At 40.7% G+C, this 21,963-nt stretch overlaps 1 protein-coding gene across 1 annotated transcript in view; it reads right to left on the bottom strand.

The window, feature by feature from the left end:
- Positions 1 to 21,963, bottom strand: part of AGBL4 (AGBL carboxypeptidase 4) — a 1,380,022-nt gene that overhangs the window by 1,256,973 nt on the left and 101,086 nt on the right. The window contains exon 2 of the mRNA XM_056122279.1: positions 6,326 to 6,448. Coding sequence (XP_055978254.1) covers positions 6,326 to 6,448 — 123 coding nt within the window. The remainder of the gene's footprint in view (positions 1 to 6,325; positions 6,449 to 21,963) is intronic.

Genomic DNA, 21,963 nt, shown 5'->3' with positions numbered 1-21,963 from the left:
GTTGCATTTGGAGATGGTCATTCCATTGAGAGCGAATGGAACAAAAAAAGTCAGGAATGAGATCGTTTCTCATAAACATTGTCTTTGTGAGATTCAGCTGTAGTCCGACCTTTTCACACTCAAGGTCGAAGTTGGCCAGCATTTGCGCCACTTGGCTAATGTTTGGTGTTATTAAAACGATGTCATCAGCGAAGCAGAGGTAGTATAGTTGCCAACCATCTATCTTCACACTCATTCCTTCCCATTCCAGTCATTGAATGACGTTCTCGAGGGTGGCATTGAAGAGTTTCAGTGAAATCACCTTGCTGAACCCCTCTCTTTACATTGGTGATCACTTCTTTGTAGAATGGTGAGATCCTGGTGGTGAATCTGTAATAAAGCTCACGGAAGATCCTGAGTTTGAACACATCAAAAATAATAGGAGCAATCTGTGATAGCAGGAATGTGATGAAGAAGGAACTCAACTCTCATCTACTGATGGAGGGAATGTTGTCTGGTTCAACCACTGTGGTAAACAGTATGGGGGTAGACTTGAGGTACCAAAGGATCCAGCAATTCAACTTTTGGTCATCTACACCCAAGACTTAAAAACAGTCATTCAAAAGAACTTAAGCTTGCAAGTGGGGGGCGGGGGTTGGGGGGATAATGTAATGCACACCATTTTTCATTGATTGCTGCAATTGGTAAAACATCTAAGATTTGGAAAAACCCAGTAGGGATCCAATGACGGAAAAATGTATGAAGGTGTAGTATATAGAACAACAAATCTTGCAATTTGATGAAATGTGATTGGAATAGCAGATACCATGTTAAGCTAAGTAAGCCAAAGGAAAAAAGCAATTATAAATGTATAATCTCTCTGGGAAGCTAGGGGAAGCCCAGCAGCTCTACCTCACCCGCATTCAGTGGACTCTGGCCGCTACCCTACCCAGGGAGGCCCAGGCCATGGGGCCAGACAAAGGAGGAAATGAGGGCCAAGCCTGTTGATGATCAATTGCCATTTATTCCATTCTCCTCACTTCCTGTCCCAGTCTCACTAAGCTCCCTGTTCTAGTCTCATACTGTTCCTCATTCCCATCTCCTCCTGTCTCTCCAACTCCCTTGAAGCAAAATCAACATATCAAAAGCCCTTCTTATGCTCAAGGACAAAATACCACTTAGGGGTGTTTCTGCTCTTCTTAATCCAACAACTTAATTAACATCTCAATTCAACTTCTTAATATTAGTTATTTTGTATGGACACAGTAAGAAATACATTGAGCTTATAGGGTGGCTCTCCTGGGGTCCTCTTGCCACAGAATCAGACTACAGTACTCAGGCCAGATTAATCATTCCTAACCCTAGCAGGGTGCGAAAATAGTCATTGCTTTTTCAATCATGACAGCATTTGTCCATGACCATGCTCTTAACTTATAGTTAAGAATTATGGCACTTTGGCCAGGCCCATTTCAATGCCAGGGTAGCACATAGCTCATAGCTTGCCCTGGGTTCATCCAGTCCCTCATCGGGACCCTGCTTGGGGGTACTAGGAAGTAAGGGCAACCGAGGCTTAAATTGAGAGAATAAATGCCCAGGGGTGATATTATTTGGAGTCGATTAATTCCCAAGTTACAAAAGCATGTCTTTTCAACTGTCTTTTCGTGTCCATATAAAAAAGGGCATTGCTCTGAATTAACTATGCAAAGGACTTAAGGAGAAGATAAAAAATATTTACAAGTCAACAGAACACAAAGCGGTTACAAATAAACACAGAGGAATGGGAGCACTGTGATGGGAGTAACCCAATAAACTTAAGCTCCCTGTGGCAAGGCAGAAAGGACAAACCAATGTTATCCTACACATAAGATATCTCATTAATCTGTGGTATACAGAATAACTGGATGAAGAAATATAATGTAGTAAAGGGGGCAAGAGGTTGCCTAGATCACACTTTACCCCAGAGCTTACAAAGAAGGACACAGAAGTAAAGAAATCAAAGAGGGAAAGGAAGAAGATGATAAAGGGAAGTAATGAAGAAAAAGGGATTGGGGTTTTGGTTATATTGATGATGTGAGAGAGTCGTATAACTATATATCCAAAGCTAATACTCTACAACTCTGAAAACATAAGATCTATGCTGTAGCTACCAAACTTTGTAACTTGCCTGTCAAGGGGGCAAGTGTAGTGAAATGGAGGGGAACAGTGTCAGAACACTGGCTGAGGGAAACTGACACTGGTTGTGGCATTGGTGTTGAAATCTAATATGCCTAAAACTTTACCAAAAACTTTATAAATCACAACACCCTAATAAAGATTGTTGTTTTAAATGGTAAAAACATAGTGCTGGAGCATGGATTAACATGCTTGCCTTACATTTGCCTTACACAGAAGCAAATATGATCCCTTGCAGGACATGTGGTTCTCTGAGCACATCAAGAGTGATCCCTGAGTTTGAGGAAACAGTCGGGATGGGAAATGTGTGCAGAAAGTAGATAAAGGACCAAATATGATAAACTCTAGGTGTCTGTATTGCAAACCATAATGCCCAAAAGTAGAGAGAGAGTATGGGGAATATTGTCTGCCATGAAGGCAGGGGGAGGGTGGGAAAGGGGGGGAGGGAATGGGGGACATTGGTAGTGGGGAATGTGCACTGGTGGAGGGATGGGTGTTTGATCATTCTGTGATTGTAATCCAAACATGAAAGCTTGTAACTATCTCACAGTTCAATAAAATTTTTAAAAAATAAAAATAAAAAAATAAGAGTGATCCCTGAGCACCGAGCCTGGATTAAGCCCTGGACACCACTAGGTGGGCCCAATAAACTAACAAACAAAAATATATATTTTTAAAAAGTTCTAATTAGTGCTTAATTTTGTAAGCACTCTGATTAGTTCTATGATAGCCTCTGCTATTCATAGAACTAATCTGCAATCTGAATCTGTCCTGAAGCAGATTATATGTTGTCTAAAGTAAAAACAAAAGATGTTTTGTTTAATTATGGAAATTGTCTGGCAATTCTAGAGAGATAAAATTAGAGTAATATATATTTCCCAAGGTAAATAATACATATATGTATATCTATATAGACAAATATATATTCAAAGATAATTCATATTTGACCTTTTGCTCATCATAAAAACTTTACTTATCCACCAGCTCAGAGCCTGGCAACATATGAGACACTATATATTCCACAAGTTGGGAATACTTAAAGAGACTTATCTGAAAGTAATATACCTAATCCACTTGAACTAACACTCCCCATTCATTAAATTCAGTAATCACCTTATCCCTCCCAGTAAGTTTGCCTGCACCTAGAGAATTCTTTTAGACACAGCACATTAGGCTACCATAGTCAGTAGCTCAGAGTTAGCACAAAAGAGAAAAATACCTTAGAATTCCTTGTTTTATATCATCTTTGAATTAAGTTACATCAGATGAAATCTAAATATATCAAATAAATATTCAAGAAGATATTAAACTGTTTTCATTTTATTTAATTTTTTTCTGTTTGTTGCTGTTTGGGGGGGAGGGGATGTTCGAGTTTTTTGTTTTGTTTTTTTTTTTGTTTGTTGCTTTCATTTTACATTATGCACTCAACCTAACTGGGAGAATAATATAAAATATACTACTATGAAATAAACTGTTGCAAATACTTTAGGGTTATAGTTAAAAAATGATAGTACATTTCAGAATTTTCCTGGAAAGCCCAAAATGAAGATTTTCTATAGGATTTTAATATTTTGGTTTATTACAATTTTTTGTGTGTGTCATCGTGATTTAGACTATTACAGAGCTATTAATGATTGGGTTTCAGTCATACAATGTTCCAACACCCATCCCTCCACCAGAATACATTTCCCACACATATGTCACCAGTTTCCTGACCACCCCACTTACCACCATCATCCCAGCCTGTCTCTATAGCAGGCACCTTTTTCCTTTCTCTCTCTCACCTTTTGTGCATTATGATTTGCAATAAAGGTATACTAAGATGTCATTGTGTTTGTTTAAGGTGTTCAGTACTTTTATCAGGAAGGTACTGCTGGAGTGGCTTTTTTAAAACTGGGTGGGTGGCTTTGGGGTGTGAACATGACTGCCAGGGCTTCAAGAAGTTCAGGAAAGTGGGTGGGGAAGTAGCTCATCCTGACCCAGAGAAAGGCTGGCGATTTGTCACAAAATCCACATACCTAAACTTTCAGTAGATTACTGTCTTGGTTAGGTCAGTCCTGAAATGGTGGAGTCTAGATGAGGTCATGGCAACAATTTTGGATTGTAGGATCAAGCAGCTGCAGGAACCTCTGTCTTGTCAGGCACTGGGCTAACTTGCCCTCTCTGATGTACCCCAGATTATTCAGCATGCATGGGTCCAAGATCTGTTGCAGCTTTTTGATCTCTTTTGAAATTTATTTATGATTCAATAGAACAAGGACAGTAGAAGACATTACATGGTAGCCTTGGAGTTGGTTCATGGGGGTAACTGTCAGAGCTTCCAGGAGAATATAGGACGGGAGGTAGCCCATCATAACTCTGAGAAAGCCTGGAGATTTCAGTCACAAAACCCGCATACCTCAGTAAGTGAAGTCCATCCCAAGACAGTGGAGTCCAGCTGGGGGCATGGCAGCGATTTTGGATTGTGGGAGCAAGTGGCTACCTGGGGCTGTGTTTGGGTTGACACTGGGCTAACCTGACCCCCTTTGACATACCCTGGTCTATTCAGCCTTGGCAGATTAGAGCTCATGCTGAAAATGGCAGAAAAGGGTACCTTGTGATTCACACCTGATCCAAAGTGTAATACAGAAACAACCAAAAAAATTCCATGAGTAGCACACAGGCAGGAAATGCAAGATCTGTAGTAAACAAACATCACTGGGAGAATTTGGGGGAGGAAATCTCTGAAAATTAAGGAAATCATGCAGCAAGATCCCAGGCCTGTAAAGTTCATTGGCAAAGCAGAGAGACTGAATGAAAGGGAAATTGTGGACTGATAACTTACACATAGTCTTATGAAATCTCCAATTTATTCCTCATAAAAAATTCCCAAAAACAGAATGACCTCTCTTACATGTGGGTTATAAAGAAATATAGTAGAGGAATAACAAGTACCCAAGGCAACAAAAATTGAGAACTTGTTATTCAGTAGGAAGTTTGTCATCAAAGCAGGGGAGTAGGAGATGAATAGATCTGTTGGGAGAAGGGGATATTGGGACATCTGTTTAGGGAAGCAGGCACTCTGGTGGGGGGTGAAGTTCTAGAATGTTTTATGTGTGAAACCCTATCTTTAACAGTAACCACAATACCTAAAATAAAATTAAATTTTTAGAAATCCCAATACTGTTAAGAATTATATGGAATAATGAAACTCACAGAAGAGACAAAGAAACAAGAGGATCCTAGCCAAAATGTCTAGGGTCCTTTGAAAAAAGGAACATTTAGAGATAGAAATATATGAAGGAAGATATATGAGTGAAAAGGAAAGAGTGCTTTGCTTCTACAAAACATAAAACACCAATGACTAATAAACCACAAGTAAGAAAATAGAAGAAAAGCCAAAAAAAAAAAACTCCTCACAACTTTTAGAAGAAACCATACCTGCTGACATCTTGTTTTCAAAATTCCATCTTTCATAACTATGAAGTAATTAATTTCTGTTACTTAATTTACTCAATTTTGGGTTCCTTGTTATGGCAACTCTAGCTAACTAAACTATACTAACAAAGAATAAGTGTAAAGCAAGCCCATATAAAATGTTTAAAACTGTCTGCAAAAACAACCAAATCTCTTACCATTCAGTAAACTATACTATAACATTTGAAGCTCCCTTCAATCATACGTACATACACACACACAAACACACATATGCATACACACACATATGTTCATTATTCAGAATCCCCCAAAATTAGTTGTAAAATAATGCTTATCTTTCTCACGTTCATTACTGTTATCTCTATACTTGTAATCACTAATAGATAAAAAAAATTCAGTTTTTACGTATTCTTACCTAACTCATTCAAAAGTTATTTTCCCAGGGCTGGAGTTATGGTACTGTGAGTAGGGTGCTTGCCTTGCATACCGATAACTGGTTTCGATTCCCAGCACTATATATGGTTACCTGAATCTCACAGAGTGATCGCTGAGTACAAAGTCAGGAGTAATCCTGACTACTACCAGGTGTGGCCCAAAAACAAAACAAGAAACAAACAAAAAAGCAAAAATTGTTTTGACAATGTGTTCCTTTATAGTGAAATATTAATCAGGTTCCTAAATAATCCTGAATGATTCCGTGAACTTAAATTCCAAAGATCTCACCAAAGTTAAAGACAAAGGCCTTTAATATACTCACCACTTTCAAAACAAGCATCAAATATAAGATGTCCTTTTTTGGGCTGTCCACAGAATCCACTTGGAAACACCATATGTTTGCTCACATTCCCTCCGATGGCATCATCATTTCCTGTATCATTGCCTATTAAAAAAAATACTTATGTTAAACAGAAATCAAAATATATCTAGTAAAAAAATTCAATAGGATTATTATCTCCCCACATGACTTAATGCTTATCTAGGCAGTAAAAATTTTATCTACGTGTTGTAGTAGAGTAGAAAAATGACATATTTTGAAAAAGGAAAAATAAGCACTAAAGTCTCATCTCTACCACATAATCATCCTCTGTGATACAAAACAATCAACAATGTAGGTCTTAATTTCTCTCCATAATAAGGTAATAAAAGTAAAACACATCTATTTCGAAATTGTGTACAGAACTGGATGTGAAAAGTTTACTATAAAATCCAAAATATATTCAATAAATTATATAATTATTTATAAATAGTAAAATATTAAATTTGTAATATGTTTGTAGTCAGTTTAACTTGAAAAAAATTCTAGTTACTTACTATTCACTAATAAGAAACATTTGAAAACCAGGGTAAGAGAGATTAGTAGTAAAGTAGTTGCACACAGCTAAACTGAGTTTGGTCCCCCTGAGCACTGCCAAGAGTGATCCCTTTGCACAGAGTCAGGTGTAAGCCCTTAGTATTTTTGTTGTGGCTCAAAATCAAACACCTACACCAAAATAAAAACTTGAAAACCACTGAGTTAAAATTGAAGTTCTACCTACAACAAGAACTTTAATTTTTAGCTTCATTTTCATTTACAATAAAAAAGGCTTATAAGATTGTTAATTCCACCCTACCAAAATATCCCAATAAAAAGAAAACTTATAAATTTTGAAAATCCATCAGTGAACAAGGCAACAATATTCTGATATACAGGGAAAGCCAAGGGTTAATAATAACAACAAACCTAAAAGGATAATAAGCAAGCATTCCACAGCAGCATTCCAGGGCAGTACACAGGAGGTAGAAATTCTAAGTTCTGCTTTAACTTACTTTTTTTGCAGTGAGCAAAAAGAATTAAAGTAGAGTACTTCGTAATTATTAAAGGTCAAGAACAAAAAGCATAGACTTTAGAATTCTTGAGAGTCCTAGGTACAATGGGAACTCACACTGACTAGTTTTATTCTTCAATAGAGGCCTTCATCTAAAGTATAGAAGAAAGTTTAGGGGTCTGTTTCCCAAAGTGGGTTAAACCACACCCTCCCCGCAAGAGGATATGTAATGGAAAGAGGAGATATTACTAAAAAAAGGTCCACAGAAAATCAAAGCATATAAGGCCTAATTAAAATAGAGACCAACAGAAATACTAGGAAAATAAAACAGAACTATTCCTGCTTCCTAAACACTCAGATAGCAATCAATTTATTATCACTATCACTATCACTGGGCTGGAGCGATAGCACATTGGTAGGTCGTTTGCCTTACAAGCGGCCAGCATGGCCGACCTGAGTTCGATTCCTCCGCCCCTCTTGGAGAGCCCAGCAAGCTACCAAGAGTATCTCACCCGCACGACAGAGCCTGGCAAGCTACCCGTGATGTGTTCAATATGCCAAACACAGTAACAACAAAGTCTCCAATGGAGACGTTACTGGGCCCGCTCGAGCAAATCAATGAACAATGGGAGGACAGTGACAGTGACATCACTATCACTATCATCTCGTTGTTCATTGATTTCCTTGAGCGGGTGCCAGTAACGTCTCCATTCATACCTGTCACATGCTAGTGTAGCCATATGGCATATTGGAGGCTCTTTCAGGTTCAGGGGACTGAGGACCATCATTGTTACTGTTTTTGGCATATCGAGTATGCCACAGGTAGCTTGCCAGGCTCTGACATGCGGGAAGGATAGTCTTGGTAACTTGCCAGGCTCTCCGGGAGGGATGGAGGCTTTTGGGGCAACCTCTAATCACCTTTACAGGTGTTACCAGTCAGGCATATATGCAAGCAGGATACTCTTGGTAGCCTGCCGGGTTCTCTGAGAGCGAGAACTAGACAATAAGAGATTGCACAGCCGCATTTGCTTCCAGGAGCTTGATTCTACAGTCCCTGGATCTTTGCCGTTGATGAGGTCACACAGCAGATAGTGGGTGTAACTGTCTAGCTACCGGAAGATGGGGAATCTGGGTGAAGGATGCCCAGTCCTGAACCAAGCAAGCTTGGAGATCTCAGCCCCAGGTCCTGCACACCTGGGTTACTCTGCCGGTTCCTTCATGTGTGAGGCTCGTCCATGCGTGTGGAGAGTGGTCTTAGCATGGCTGTGGCTGGGTTCCGGAGGTCTTCAGCTGCCAATTTATTATATACAATAACAATACATTTCTGAAGTAAGAACAAAAGCATGGAGAGATATTTTCTCTGTAGGAATATGCAAGGGAAAGACATAAGTTTAAGGTAGAACACTGAACAAAAGACCTCTTGGGGTCAGAGTAATAGTACAGTGGGTAGGGCATTTGCCTTGCATTGCAGCAGATCCAAGTTCAATCCCTGGTACAATATATTGTTCCCCGAGCCTACCAGGAATGATCCCTAGCTGAGCCAGGAGTATACTCTTAGCATCATAGGGTGTAGCATCAAAATCAATAAATAAAGAAGAGGCCCTCAAAAATCTAGTTCCTTTTTCTCAGGAATAAACACTAAAATTTGAAATCATTGGCAAAATAAAAATAACCAAATCAACAATGAAACTTAACCATTTTAACTCCTGACTAGTCCTCAAACAAATGACCTAGTAGAAACGGCATATCCATTTCTAGTGAGGAAGAATATTTATATCATTCCCTATTCATCTACAATGAATATCCTGGAAGCAATAAAATGCTGTGGGAATATACAGAAACTCAAGGAAAAAAACCCCTATCATCTAGAGAAAAATCAACAAACAGAAATGATTAAAAAATGATCAAATAGTAGAAATATCAGATGACACATTTAAAAATGGATTAATTTGTTAAAATTGTCAAGTATAAAAGGAAAGAAAATGCATTAACAATAGGAAATCTCAATAAAGATCTGATGCTATAATAATCAGCTAAAACTACTGTTACAAGCTAAAATAAATGCTAATACTAAATGGCACAGTAACAGAGTAACAGACATAAGGAGTCTCTTCAGCCAAAAAAATGTCTATTCATCTGTAGAGCTGACACCAATGACAAAAGTTCACAACTGAATATCAAGATAAATAAACCTAACAGGCCTGGAAAGATATCTCAGTGGCTGAGCAGGAGACCCAGATCCAATATTCGGAACACATGGTGGAAAGAGGAATGAGGAGGGAAGAGAGAAAGAAAGAAAGGGATGGATGGTTGTTTCAATAATCAAAATCTAACTGTAATTCACCAAATCAACAGACTGAGAATCAATTCTATGCAAATGTCTCAGTAGATAAAATAAAAATTTGACAAAATTAAGTACAAAATTTTCTCATTTTATGAAAAGTTAAAGAAAATTCTTCAGCTTGATAGAACCACCTTTATTTTATATATTATATATGTATAGAGTTAAATTAATTTTAATTGTGCAAAATCATAATTTTCTGCCTAAAACAAAACAAATATGCTCACTTTCATCACACCTATCATTATAAATATATTTAAGAGATAATAGTAAATACTCAGGAGATATAAAAAGCATACATACTATCTCTATTCATAGAGAACAATTTTTAGATATAATATTTTAAAGAATTGATCTGATACTATTAAATTAACTAATAAAACTTCACCAAACTTACAGAACAAATGGTTGATATGAGAAGAATCTATTTTATGTGCACATACCAGCAACAAACAATTTGAAATTTAAATTAAAAGAAGTAAATTCACACAAAACCAAAACTGTTTATATTGAGGTATGTCTAACAAAATCTGTGTAAAATCCAAATACTTAAAACTAAAATTACCAAATAAAAAGCTAATGAATGGAAAAGTAACTACATTAATAAAGTAGAAGACAATACTTCTCCATAAACCTATCTTTATATTAAACAAAGCCCAATCAAGTACCTGTAAAGCTAATCCTAAATTTACAGGAAAAATAAACTAAAGCAACCAAACCTATTTTGAGGTAACAATGTAGAATTGAAGAAACAGAAAATATCTAGTTTGTGAAAACAGAATCAGATGCATAAATATCCCTATACCACCTGACTTTCAATAAAGGTGCAAAGACAATACAACGTAGAAAACATGCTGTTAGGCCAACTACAATACCATATGGCAAAAATAATCACATATCACACATAAAAATTAACGTGAGGACTGGAAAGGTAGTACAGAAGGTACTACCTTGCCCAGCATACAGTCAACCTGGTTCGAATTCGCATACAGTCAACCTGGTTCGAATTCCCTGCACCAAATATCGGTCTCTAAACACCATCACAAGTAATCCCGAGAACAGAACCAGGAGTAGGTCCTGAGTATCTTAGTATCTGGCCCCAAGACAGACGTATAAACAAAATAAAAATGCTAAATAGATAAAAGGCTCAAATGTAAAACCTAAAACCGTAAAGCTACTAAATGAAAATATAAGATACCCATTTGAAAAAAGAATGAGGTTCAGGAGACGCTGAGACTATGTCACATCTGCCCACAGTCTGCTTAAGCTCCACACATGGCCACGACCCAGAAACACACAGATGAATCTCAGACCTGAGCAACTTTTGGCAGAGATGGCCCTGGACTTTGCAAAAGACCTTCTCTGCTAGGCTGCTCCAGTCGGGGGTGGATGCAGTCCCTCTGCCTCCCCTCTAAGAGCTCCAGAGGGTGCCATTTTCTAGAAGCCAACAAGAAGCACCAGGTACAAGTTTGTGGTGATGGCAAATTCCAAGTCTCTCAGGACAGGGGAGGAGTCGGCCAGACTTTCCACCCGCATGAGAAGCCGAGATGATGTCATATCTGCCCAACATCTATTTAAGCTCCCACGTGATCCTGATCCAGAGACACACAAATGAATCTTGGACCTCAGCAATGTGGCTGCAGCCATTTCTTTAGACCCTAATTATTAAAGTCTTAGAATTCCTTGAGCTTGCGGCGCTCCTGTGGCCACATGACATTATATTATATCCATAACAAGCAATACAAAATTGTGTATCTTTGCATTTTTGGCAGGTATGAGGGGTGGTAGGACTGGTATTGAAATATAGAAGGTAACTAAAGTAGAGAAAGAGTATTTTGCAAATTGTCTGCCATCCAGGCAGGAAGAGGTGTGAAATGGAGTCAGGGGGAATCTGGGGATTTTGGTGGTGGAAGAGATGGGTGTTTGATGACTGTATGATTAAAGTTCATACATGAAAGCCGGTTTTACCCCTGGTCTGCGTGGGATGGGCACGGAGGCCCAGCTCTGGGCAAACAAGCAAACGGCTCCTATTCCAACCAGGTACAGCCCGACCCCAAGGGCCTGGGACCCTCTGTGCGCATGCCTAGCTAGCTCCACCTCCTAGAAAGCCGGTTTTACCCCTGGTCTGCGTGGGACGGGCACGGAGGCCCAGCTCTGGACAACCAAGCGAACGGCTCCTATTCCAACCAGGTACAGCCCGCCCCCAAGGGCCTGGGACCCTCTGTGTGCATGCCCAGCTAGCTCCACCTCCTAGAAAGCCGGTTTTATCCCTGGTCTGCGTGGGACGGGCACAGAGACCCAGCTCTGGGCAACCAAGCGAACGGCTCCTATTCCAACCAGGTACAGCCCGCCCCCAAGGGCCTGGGACCCTCTGTGCACATACCCAGCTAGCTCCACCTCCTAGAAAGCCGGTTTTACCCCTGGTCTGCGTGGGATGGGCACGGAGGCCCAGCTCTGGGCAACCAAGTGAACGGCTCCTATTCCAACCAGGTACAGCCTGCCCCCAAGGGCCTGGGACCCTCTGTGCGCATGCCCAGCTAGCTCCACCTCCTAGAAAGCCGGTTTTACCCCCTGGTCTGCGTGGGACGGGCACGAAGGCCCAGCTCTGGGCAACCAAGCGAACGGCTCCTATTCCAACCAGGTACAGCCCGCCCCCAAGGGCCTGGGACCCTCTGTGCGCATGCCCAGCTAGCTCCACCTCCTAGAAAGCCGGTTTTACCCCTGGTCTGCGTGGGACGGGCACGGAGGCCCAGCTCTGGGCAACCAAGCGAACGGCTCCTATTCCAACCAGGTACAGCCCGCCCCAAGGGCCTGGGACCCTCTGTGCGCATGCCCAGCTAGCTCCACCTCCTAGAAAGCCGGTTTTATCCCTGGTCTGCGTGGGATGGGCACGGAGCCCAGCTCTGGGCAACCAAGCGAACGGCTCCTATTCCAACCAGGTACAGCCTGCCCCCAAGGGCCTGGGACCCTCTCTGCGCATGCACAGCTAGCTCCATCGACGTTCCCAACTCCTCGCTCAGTGCCAGGGACTCTTTCTGGAGCCGCGGCTGCATTAGCGGCCGCGAAATATTTTCCCACTTCATATGCCATAGGAACCATAAGCTACCTTCTTCGATGGAAACTTCTCTAGTTTAACTCAGTCACTAGAAACACAGTAGCCAATAACTCATAAGCCTATCTTAACTCACACTGCATATCAAGCAGAATAGCAATAGTGAATGTTAAGGACTAAACCACAGTTTTCACAATGGTAAAGCAACGCAAAAGCCCACCAAACTTTCTTATTGAAGAGTCTAGCCCAAATGACACCAACAGTACTGCAGTGTTAGACAACCTCTCTGACAAGGAATTCAGGAGGGAACTACTTAGGATGCTTAGGGAACTAAAAGAAACAATGGAAAGCAATGCCAATAGAAGACAAGAGGATTTGAAGGCAGAAATGAGGAAAATGCAATCAGAAATGTCAGACCTGAAAAATCTCATAGGCGAATTGAAAAACTCAGTGGAAGACCTCAGGAGCAGAGTAACAGCTGCTGAGAACAGAATCAGTGAGCTCGAAGATGAAGTTCAGAGACTCTCCAGAAAAGAGCAGAAAATGGAAAAGAGACTCACAATTCGGGAACAGATGGCAAGAGAAGATCGTGATGAAGCCAAGAGGGGTAACATAAGAATTATTGGAGTCCCAGAGGTACAGGAAGAAAACCTTGATGAAGAAGAAACTGTCAAAGACATCATTGCTACTACGTTTCCAGAGCTGAAGAAAATTTGTGACCATATTCAGGAGGCCCGAAGGGTACCAGCTAGAGGAAATCGAATAAAAATACCCCAAGACACATTCTGATCAAAATGACCAAAACCTTAGACAGAGACAAAATTCTGAAAGCAGCAAGATGGAAGAAAGAAATCTCTTACAAAGGAGCATCCTTAAAATTCACAGCTGATTTTTCTGATGAAACCCTCATGGCCCGAAAACAGTGGTGGGACATAGTGAAAAAACTCAATGAAATAAATGCCTTACCAAAAATACTTTACCCAGCGAGACTCTCATTCATAATAGAAGGAACAACACACAGTTTCACAGACAAACAACAGCTCAGGAACTTCATAGACTCAAAACCGTGGTTACAAGAACAACTAAATGGGCTACGTTAAGGCAAGAAAGGCCCCTCAAATACAACAAATTTCAACAGAACAATGGGACAAAATCCCATAACAATAATCTCTCTCAATGTCAATGGGCTAAATGCACCAATTAAAAGACGTAGAGTGTCAGGATGGATTAGAAAATTGAACCCAACATTCTGCTGCCTGCAAGAAACACATCTCAATAGTCAAAGCAAACACAGACTCAGAGTCAAAGGCTGGAAAACAATCCTACAGGCAAACAGCTCCCATAAAAAAGCTGGGGTAGCCATCCTAATATCAGACCACATCGATTTCAGAGTGAGGAAGGTCATAATAGACAGTGAAGGTCATTTCTTATTGATCAAAGGATCTGTACAACAGGAAGAACTTACAATAATAAATGTATATGCACTAATGAGAGACCAGCAAAGTACTTAAAACAACTACTCATAGATTTGGAAAAAGACATCAACAGCAACACAATACTAGTGGGAGACTTCAACACTGCTTTGTCACCTCTTGATAGATCAACCAGACTCAAGCTTAGCAAGGACATAATTCATCTGAGGGAAACAATGGAGGAAAGGGACTTAGTAGATATATACAGGACACTTCATCCACAAAAAGCTGAATACACATTCTTCTCAACCATACATGGAACATTCTCCAAGATAGACCACATGCTGAGCCACAAAACATGCCTCCAAAAAATTAAGAAGATAGAGATTGTATCGACAATCTTCTCAGACCATAATGCGCTGAAATTAGAAGTAAATCACATACAAAAACAGAAAACTAAATCAAACACCTGGAAATTAAACAGTGCTCTACTGAACAACGAGTGGCTTAGATAGGAAATCAAAGAGGAAATTAAAAGATTCCTAGAAACGAATGAAAATGAGGACAGGAGTTACCAAAACTTATGGAACACAGCAAAAGCTGTGTTAAGAGGAAAGTTTATAGCTCTACAAGCATTCCTCAGGAAGGAGGAGCGAGCACACATAAGTAACCTAACCTCACAGCTTAAGAGCTTGGAGAAGGACCAAAAAAAGGAGCACAACCCGAACAGGAGAAAGGAAATAATAAAACTCAGAGCAGAGATTAACGAGATGGAAACCCCAAAAAAAATCCGAAAGATCAATGAAACCAAGAGCTGGTTCTTCGAGAAAATTAACAAGATTGATAAGCCTCTAGCAAAACTCACAAAGAAAGGGAGAGAGAAAACCCTAATAAACCGAATCAGAAATGAAAAGGGGGTCATTACAACAGAAACTACAGAAATTCAAAGGATCTTCAGGGAGTACTTTGAGAAACTTTATGCCACGGAACATCAAAACCTCGAGGAAATGGATAAATTCCTAGACTCCTACAGACTCCCAAGGCTGAACCAAAAAGACCTGGAATACCTGAACAGACCTATCACCATCAAGGAAATTGAAATGGTAATAAAAAGTCTCCCCAAGCACAAAAGTCCTGGCCCGGATGGATTCACTAGTGAATTCTTCCAAATCTTTAAAGAGGACTTACTCCCAATCCTCTTTAAGCTTTTCCACGAAATTGAAATATCAAAAACACTTCCAAACAGTTTCTACGAAGCAAATATCACACTGATACCAAAAGCAGACAGAGATACCACAAAGAAAGAGAATTAAAGACCGATATCCCTGATGAACACAGATGCAAAGATCCTCAACAAACTACTAGCAAATAGAATCCAACTACTCATCAAAAAGATCATACACCATGACCAAGTAGGATTCATCCCAGGGATGCAAGGATGGTTCAACATTCGGAAATCAATCAACATAATCCATCATATCAACAAAAGAAAAGATAAAAAGCATATGATTATATCAATAGATGCAGAGAAAGCATTTGACAAGATCCAGCACCCCTTTATGATAAAAAACCCTAGCCAAAATGGGTATAGAGGGGACCTTCCTCAACATAATTAAAGCCATCTACCTCAAGCCTACAGCAAGCATCATCCTCAATGGGGAAAAACTGAGAGCCTTCCCCCTAAGGTCAGGGACGAGACAAGGATGCCCACTCTCTCCACTGCTGTTCAATATAGTACTGGAAGTACTTGCAATAGCGATTAGGCAAGAAAAAGATATTAAGGGCATTCAGGTAGGAAAGGAAGAAATCAAGCTCTCACTATTCGCAGATGATATGATACTATACTTAGAGAACCCAAAGGTAAAGGCCCTCCCGTTGATCGCCGATTTGCTCGAGCGGGCCCAGTAACATCTCCATTGGAGACTTTGTTGTTACTGTGTTTGGCATATCGAATACTCTCTGTAGCTTGCCGGGCTCTCCGAGAGGGGCAGAGGAATCGAACTCGGGTCGGCCATGTTGGCCGCTTGTAAGGCAAACGCCCTACCGCTGTGCTATCGCTCCAGCCCCATAGCACAGCAGGTAGGGCGTTCGCCATACAAGCGGCCAACATGGCCGACCCGAGTTCGATTCCTCCACCCCTCTCAGAGAGCCCAGCAAGCTACCGAGAGTATTCGATATGCCAAACACAATAACAACAAAGTCTCCAATGGAGACGTTACTGGCCCCGCTCGAGCAAATCGACGATCAACGGGAGGGCCTTTACCTTTACCTTTACCTAGAGAACCCAATAACCTCCACCAAAAAACTCCTAGAAACAATAGACTCGTATAGTATAGTTGCAGGCTATAAAATCAATACCCAAAAGTCCATGGCATTCCTATATGCAAACAGTGAGAGAGAAGAAAGCAACATGAAAAAAAAATCCCATTCACAATTGTGCCCCAGAAAATCAAGTACTTAGGAATCAGCTTAACTAAGGAAGTAAAGGAACTGTACAAAGAAAACTACAAAACGCTACTTCAGGAAATAAAAGAGGACATGAGGAAATGGAAAGATATCCCCTGCTCATGGGCCAGGAGACTTAACATTGTCAAAATGACAATACTACCGAAAGCATTGTATAAATTCAATGCAATCCCTATAAGGATACCCACGACATTCTTCAAAGAAATGGAGCAAACACTCCTGAAATTTATATGGAACAATAAGCCCCCAAGAATAGCTAAGGCAATTGTGGGAAAAAGAAAATGGGAGGAATCAACCTCCCGAACTTCAAACTGTACTACAAAGCAGTAATAATTAAAACAGCATGGTACTGGAACAAAGGCAGAACTGCAGACCAATGGAACAGGGTTGAATACACTGACATCTCCCCTCAATCATATGATCATCTAATCTTTGATAAAGGTGCAAGTAATGTGAAGTGGAGTAAGGAAAGCCTCTTTAACAAATTGTGCTGGCATCACTGGACGGCTACATGCAAAAAAATGGACTCAGAACTCTGCCTAACACCGTGTACAAAAGTAAGATCAAAATGGATTAAAGACCTCAACATCAGACCAGAAACCATAAGGTACATTGAAGACAAAGTTGGCAAAACCCTCCATGACATTGAAGCTAATGGTATCTTCAAAGATGCCATGCCACGCCACTGGCCGAGCAAGTGAAAACAGAGATAGATAAATGGGACTATCTTAAACTAAGAAGCTTCTGCACCTCCAAAGAAACAGTGACCAAAATACAAAGACAGTCTACAGAATGGGAAAGGATATTCGCCGAATACACATCTGACAAGGAGTTGATATCCAGGATATACAAAATACTGGTTAAACTCCACAAGAAGAAAACATCCAACCCCATCCAAAAATGGGGCAATGAAATGAACAGAAACTTTCTCAAAGAAGAAATCCGAATGGCAAAAAAGCACATGAGAAAATGCTCTACATCATTAATCATCAGGGAGATGCAGATCAAAACCAAAATGAGATACCATCTCACACCTCAGAGACTGGCCCACATTCAAAAGAACAAAAGCAACCGATGCTGGCGCGGATGTGGCGAGAAAGGGACACTCCTTCACTGTTGGTGGGAATGTCGACTGGTTCAGCCCTTCTGGAAAACAGTGTGGACAATTCTCAAAAAATTAGAAATTGAGCTCCCATTTGACCCAGCAATACCACTCCTGGGAATATATCCCAGAGAGGCAAAAATGTATAGTCGAAGTGACATCTGCACTTGTTTGTTCATTGCAGCACTCTTTACAATAGCCAGGAACTGGAAGAAACCTGAATGCCCAAGAACAGATCACTGGTTAAAGAAACTTTGGTACATCTACACAATGGAGTACTATGTAGCTCTTAGAAAAGATGAAGTCATGAAATTTACATACAAGTGGTACAACATGGAAAGTATCATGCTAAGCGAAATGAGTCAGAAAGAGAGGGATAGACATAGAAAGATTGCATTCATCTGGGGGATATAAAGTAACAAAATATGAGATTAATACCCAAGAATAGCTGAGATCAGCACCAGGAGGATTACTCCATAGCTTAGTGGCCAGTTGGGCATTCTAGAGGAAAGGGCAGCTCAGATAGAGAAGGGAACACCAAATAAAGGGTGTTTGGAGGACCCTCCCAGGAGGGAGGGGAGATGCATGTCGAAAGTGGACTATGGACTGAACATCTTTGCCACTCAATGCCTCTTTTGCAGACCACAACACCCAAAAGGAGAGAGAGAACACAGGGGATTGCCCTGCCACAGAGGCAGGGGGGATGGGGGGATGGGGGTGGGGGGGATATTATCCATGGTGGTGGAAAATGTGCACTGGTGGAGGGATGGGTATCTGATCATTGTATAATCAAACCCAAGCACAAAAAATTGTAAATCTACAACTGTACCTCATGGTGTTTCACTAATAAAAAAATAAAAAAAAATAAAAATAAAATAAATAAAATAAAAATAAATAAAATAAATAAAAATAAAAATAATAAAGTTCAAACATGAGATTTTTTGTTACTGTACCTCACGGTGAATTAAAAAAATTTTAAAAAATTAAACTGAAATTTAAAAAGAGATCTGAGTAGAAGTCATGGATAATCTTCTCCATTGCCCTTCTGGAAGATGTGATAGATCCATCAGGATGTCTTGGTCTTGTAGTTGGCTAAGGACAGGCGGGCGTTATAAATGCTTTTCTGACTTCTGCTGCATCAACCAGCTCTTCTGCTCTTCTCTCTTTGAGGTCTTCCTTTATTGCATCTCTGCACTGCTTTGTGAGCTCAGACATTCACTAGCAGTTGCCTGAGGCATGCGCCAAACCATGTTGGCGAATAAGCTCAAGAGTTTTCGAAGACAGGCATTTTTTTGTGGCTCTCTCTCTCTCTCTCTCTCTCTCTCTCTCTCTCTCTCTCTCGGCGTTCCTCGCACAATTGTGGAGGTGCTGAACCAGTTGATTGTATTCCTCATCAATGTTGTCAATAACGGAATCTTCCCATATTGCAGCAATAGTGCTAAGGAGCTCTCAGTTGGTGGTCATTCTGGGAGTTCTCTTCTTAAACCTTGAAGCCCTTTCTCCCCACTCTGTGAAGTAGAATTTTGCATGAAGGAGACAGTGGTCTGATCCCATTTGGAATTTTGGGACAACAGTGATCTCGTTCAGGCAAAACTGTCAACTGCACCTGATGTGGTCTATTTCATTGTGGAACCATCCACCGGGAGACTCCCATGTCCAACGTTTAGATTCGGCCTTCTGGAACTGTGAGTTACCATGGATGGTCTTGGTAGACATGATTAACTCAGACATTCTCTTTCCCTGTTCGTTCCAATCTAGGCCATGGGTCCCGATGTGGAGTTCTTCAGCTGATCTTCTTGGTCCTGTCTTGGCATTACAATCACCGACAATTATCTTGTAGAAGGTGCGGTCTTCTTTATAGAACTTCTCTAGCTCCATGTAGAACTTTTCAATTTCTCCATCAAAATTGGATGTTGGTGCGTAGATAACGAAGATAGAAACTGCCGGCAGTGAGCCACATCTTTTCAAGTGTAATCATCTGATTAGGGTTGTTAGGCATTCAAATGATTCAATGCTCATGGCCAAGTTCGTGTTGACAAGGACACAGACGCCTCCAATGCCTCTTTTTATCGCATGTTCCGTGGAACAGTTCTTCTTCAGTGTCGAAAATGGCATGATATGTTTGATGCCTTCTTGTCTCGGTCAGACCAATGATGTCGTACTTGATCTTTCGCGCTTGTACCATCAGGTCCTCAATGGAAGCATCTGATGCTAGTGTACGAGCATTGAAAGTACAATCATTTTTGTCTTTCTTCGTGTTGGCAGCCTAGTTCAATCTGGAGATTTTATCAGCCTCTCCTTCCTCATCCTTCTCAATGCTGCTATATTGGTGATGCCTTCAGGGTTAGGGGAATGAGACCCATTGTAATTACTGGTTTTGGCATATCAAATACACAATGGATAGCCTGCCAGGCTCTGCCGTGTGGGCGGAATACTCTCAGTAGCTTGCCAGGCTCTCCGAGAGGGATAGAGACTCTTTGGGTGGCCTCTAATCACCCTTGTAGGTGTTCCCATGGTTCAAACCATATTTGAACCCTATCAAATATGGTGCGGCAATTTTGGAAGATGGGTATTAAGTGTCTTATAATGTGTTGCACGGCCACAAAGTGGCCGCGTGTTCTGGAAAGCATCCTGGAGCATGGTGGCGGCTGGGTAGTAGAAGTAGTGGAGATCTGCTAGTTAGGTATTGCTAGTCTGGTACCAGTAGTGGTAGGGTGGATCTTCTGTACGCAATCCAATCCCTGGGTCTCTGGCGGTTGGTGGAAGCAGATAGGGCAGGGTAGGGTGGGGCTCCTGGTTTTAATTTCTTCATCACCTGTGTTTGGTGGGAGCAAGCAAAGAATCTCTGTCCCCGGATCCACTGAGCCTGGAGTCCAAGGTCTCAGAGTTCAACTTATCTTGTTCTGTGGGGCTTCAGTCATGCGTGAGTCTCAGTCTGAGCATCTGGAAAGTGTCTTGGAGCATGGCAGCAGCTGGGTAGTGGAGGTAGTGGATAATAAAATAAAAAATAAACTTATGTCTAAAATTCAACTATCAGTACTTTGATCACATTTCCTTAATGGGCTGGAGTGATACCACAGTGGTAGGGCATTTGCCTTGCACGCAGCCAGCCCGGCCAGGTTTAATTCCTCCGCCCCTCTCAGAGAGCCCAGCAAGCTACCGAGAGTATCTCGCCCACACAGCAAAGCCTGGCAAGCTACCCATGACGTGTTGGATATGCCAAACACAGTAACAACAAGTCTCACAACAGAGACGTTACTAGGCCCACTCGAGCAAATTGATGAACAATGGGAGGACAGTGCTACAGTGCAGTGAATATAGTATTACTATAGTATTACTTCCTTAAAAAATTTTTTTTTAACTTTTGTATATCAAACTCTAAATGCAGTGTAAAACACTAATCCATGTAACTGGAAAAACTGTGCATTTTGCAACCTGATAAGGAATGAATAGTCACTACATATTTTTGAAACTTCAAACACAAAAGATAATTATATTTTAATAAAGGGCTGGAGCGATAGCACAGTGGGTAGAGCATTTGCCTTGCACATGGCCTACACGGCCGACCTGAGTTCAATTCCTCCACCTCTCTTGGTACCAAGAGTATCTTGCCCAAACAGCAAAGCCTAGCAAGCTACCTGTGACGTATTCAATATGCCAAACACAGTAACAAGTCTTACAATGTTACTGGGCCCACTTGAACAAATCACTAAACAATGGGAGGACAGTGACAGTGACAGATTTTAATAAAAATTCAATCACAACAAATCCAGTTCAAAATAGGCAAAGAATTTTCATAGATTTTTTCCATATATTTATTTGAAATGAAATGTGAAGCATCACTAATCAATAGGAAAATTAATACTAAAATTCCCCCCTACTTTATCACATCTACTGGGATGTCCAGTATCAAAACAATGAGAGGACTAAAATTGTGAATGAAGGAATATTGTTACTCGGTTGATGAGTATGGTGCAGTAATATTGTATTACTAAAGCAAAAATATGAATACAAACATTGTAGATTATGTTATCTCAGTAAAAATTATGTAGGTAAGTAAAAAATGTATACAGTAATATATCTGTAATATTTGATCGAATAAAAAATGAGATACATAAGGTACATATTCAATAATATATGTACATATTTATTTATCCTTCTGTTAGGAAGGCGAGGTTTTCTTTGATAAGAAACAAAAAATTTTGGAAATATCATGA

The sequence above is a fragment of the Sorex fumeus genome, unplaced genomic scaffold (genome assembly GCF_029834395.1).
Source record: "Sorex fumeus unplaced genomic scaffold, SorFum_2.1 ptg000045l, whole genome shotgun sequence".
NCBI classification, from domain to species: domain Eukaryota; kingdom Metazoa; phylum Chordata; class Mammalia; order Eulipotyphla; family Soricidae; genus Sorex; species Sorex fumeus.
This window is presented reverse-complemented; position numbering and strand designations above follow the sequence as displayed.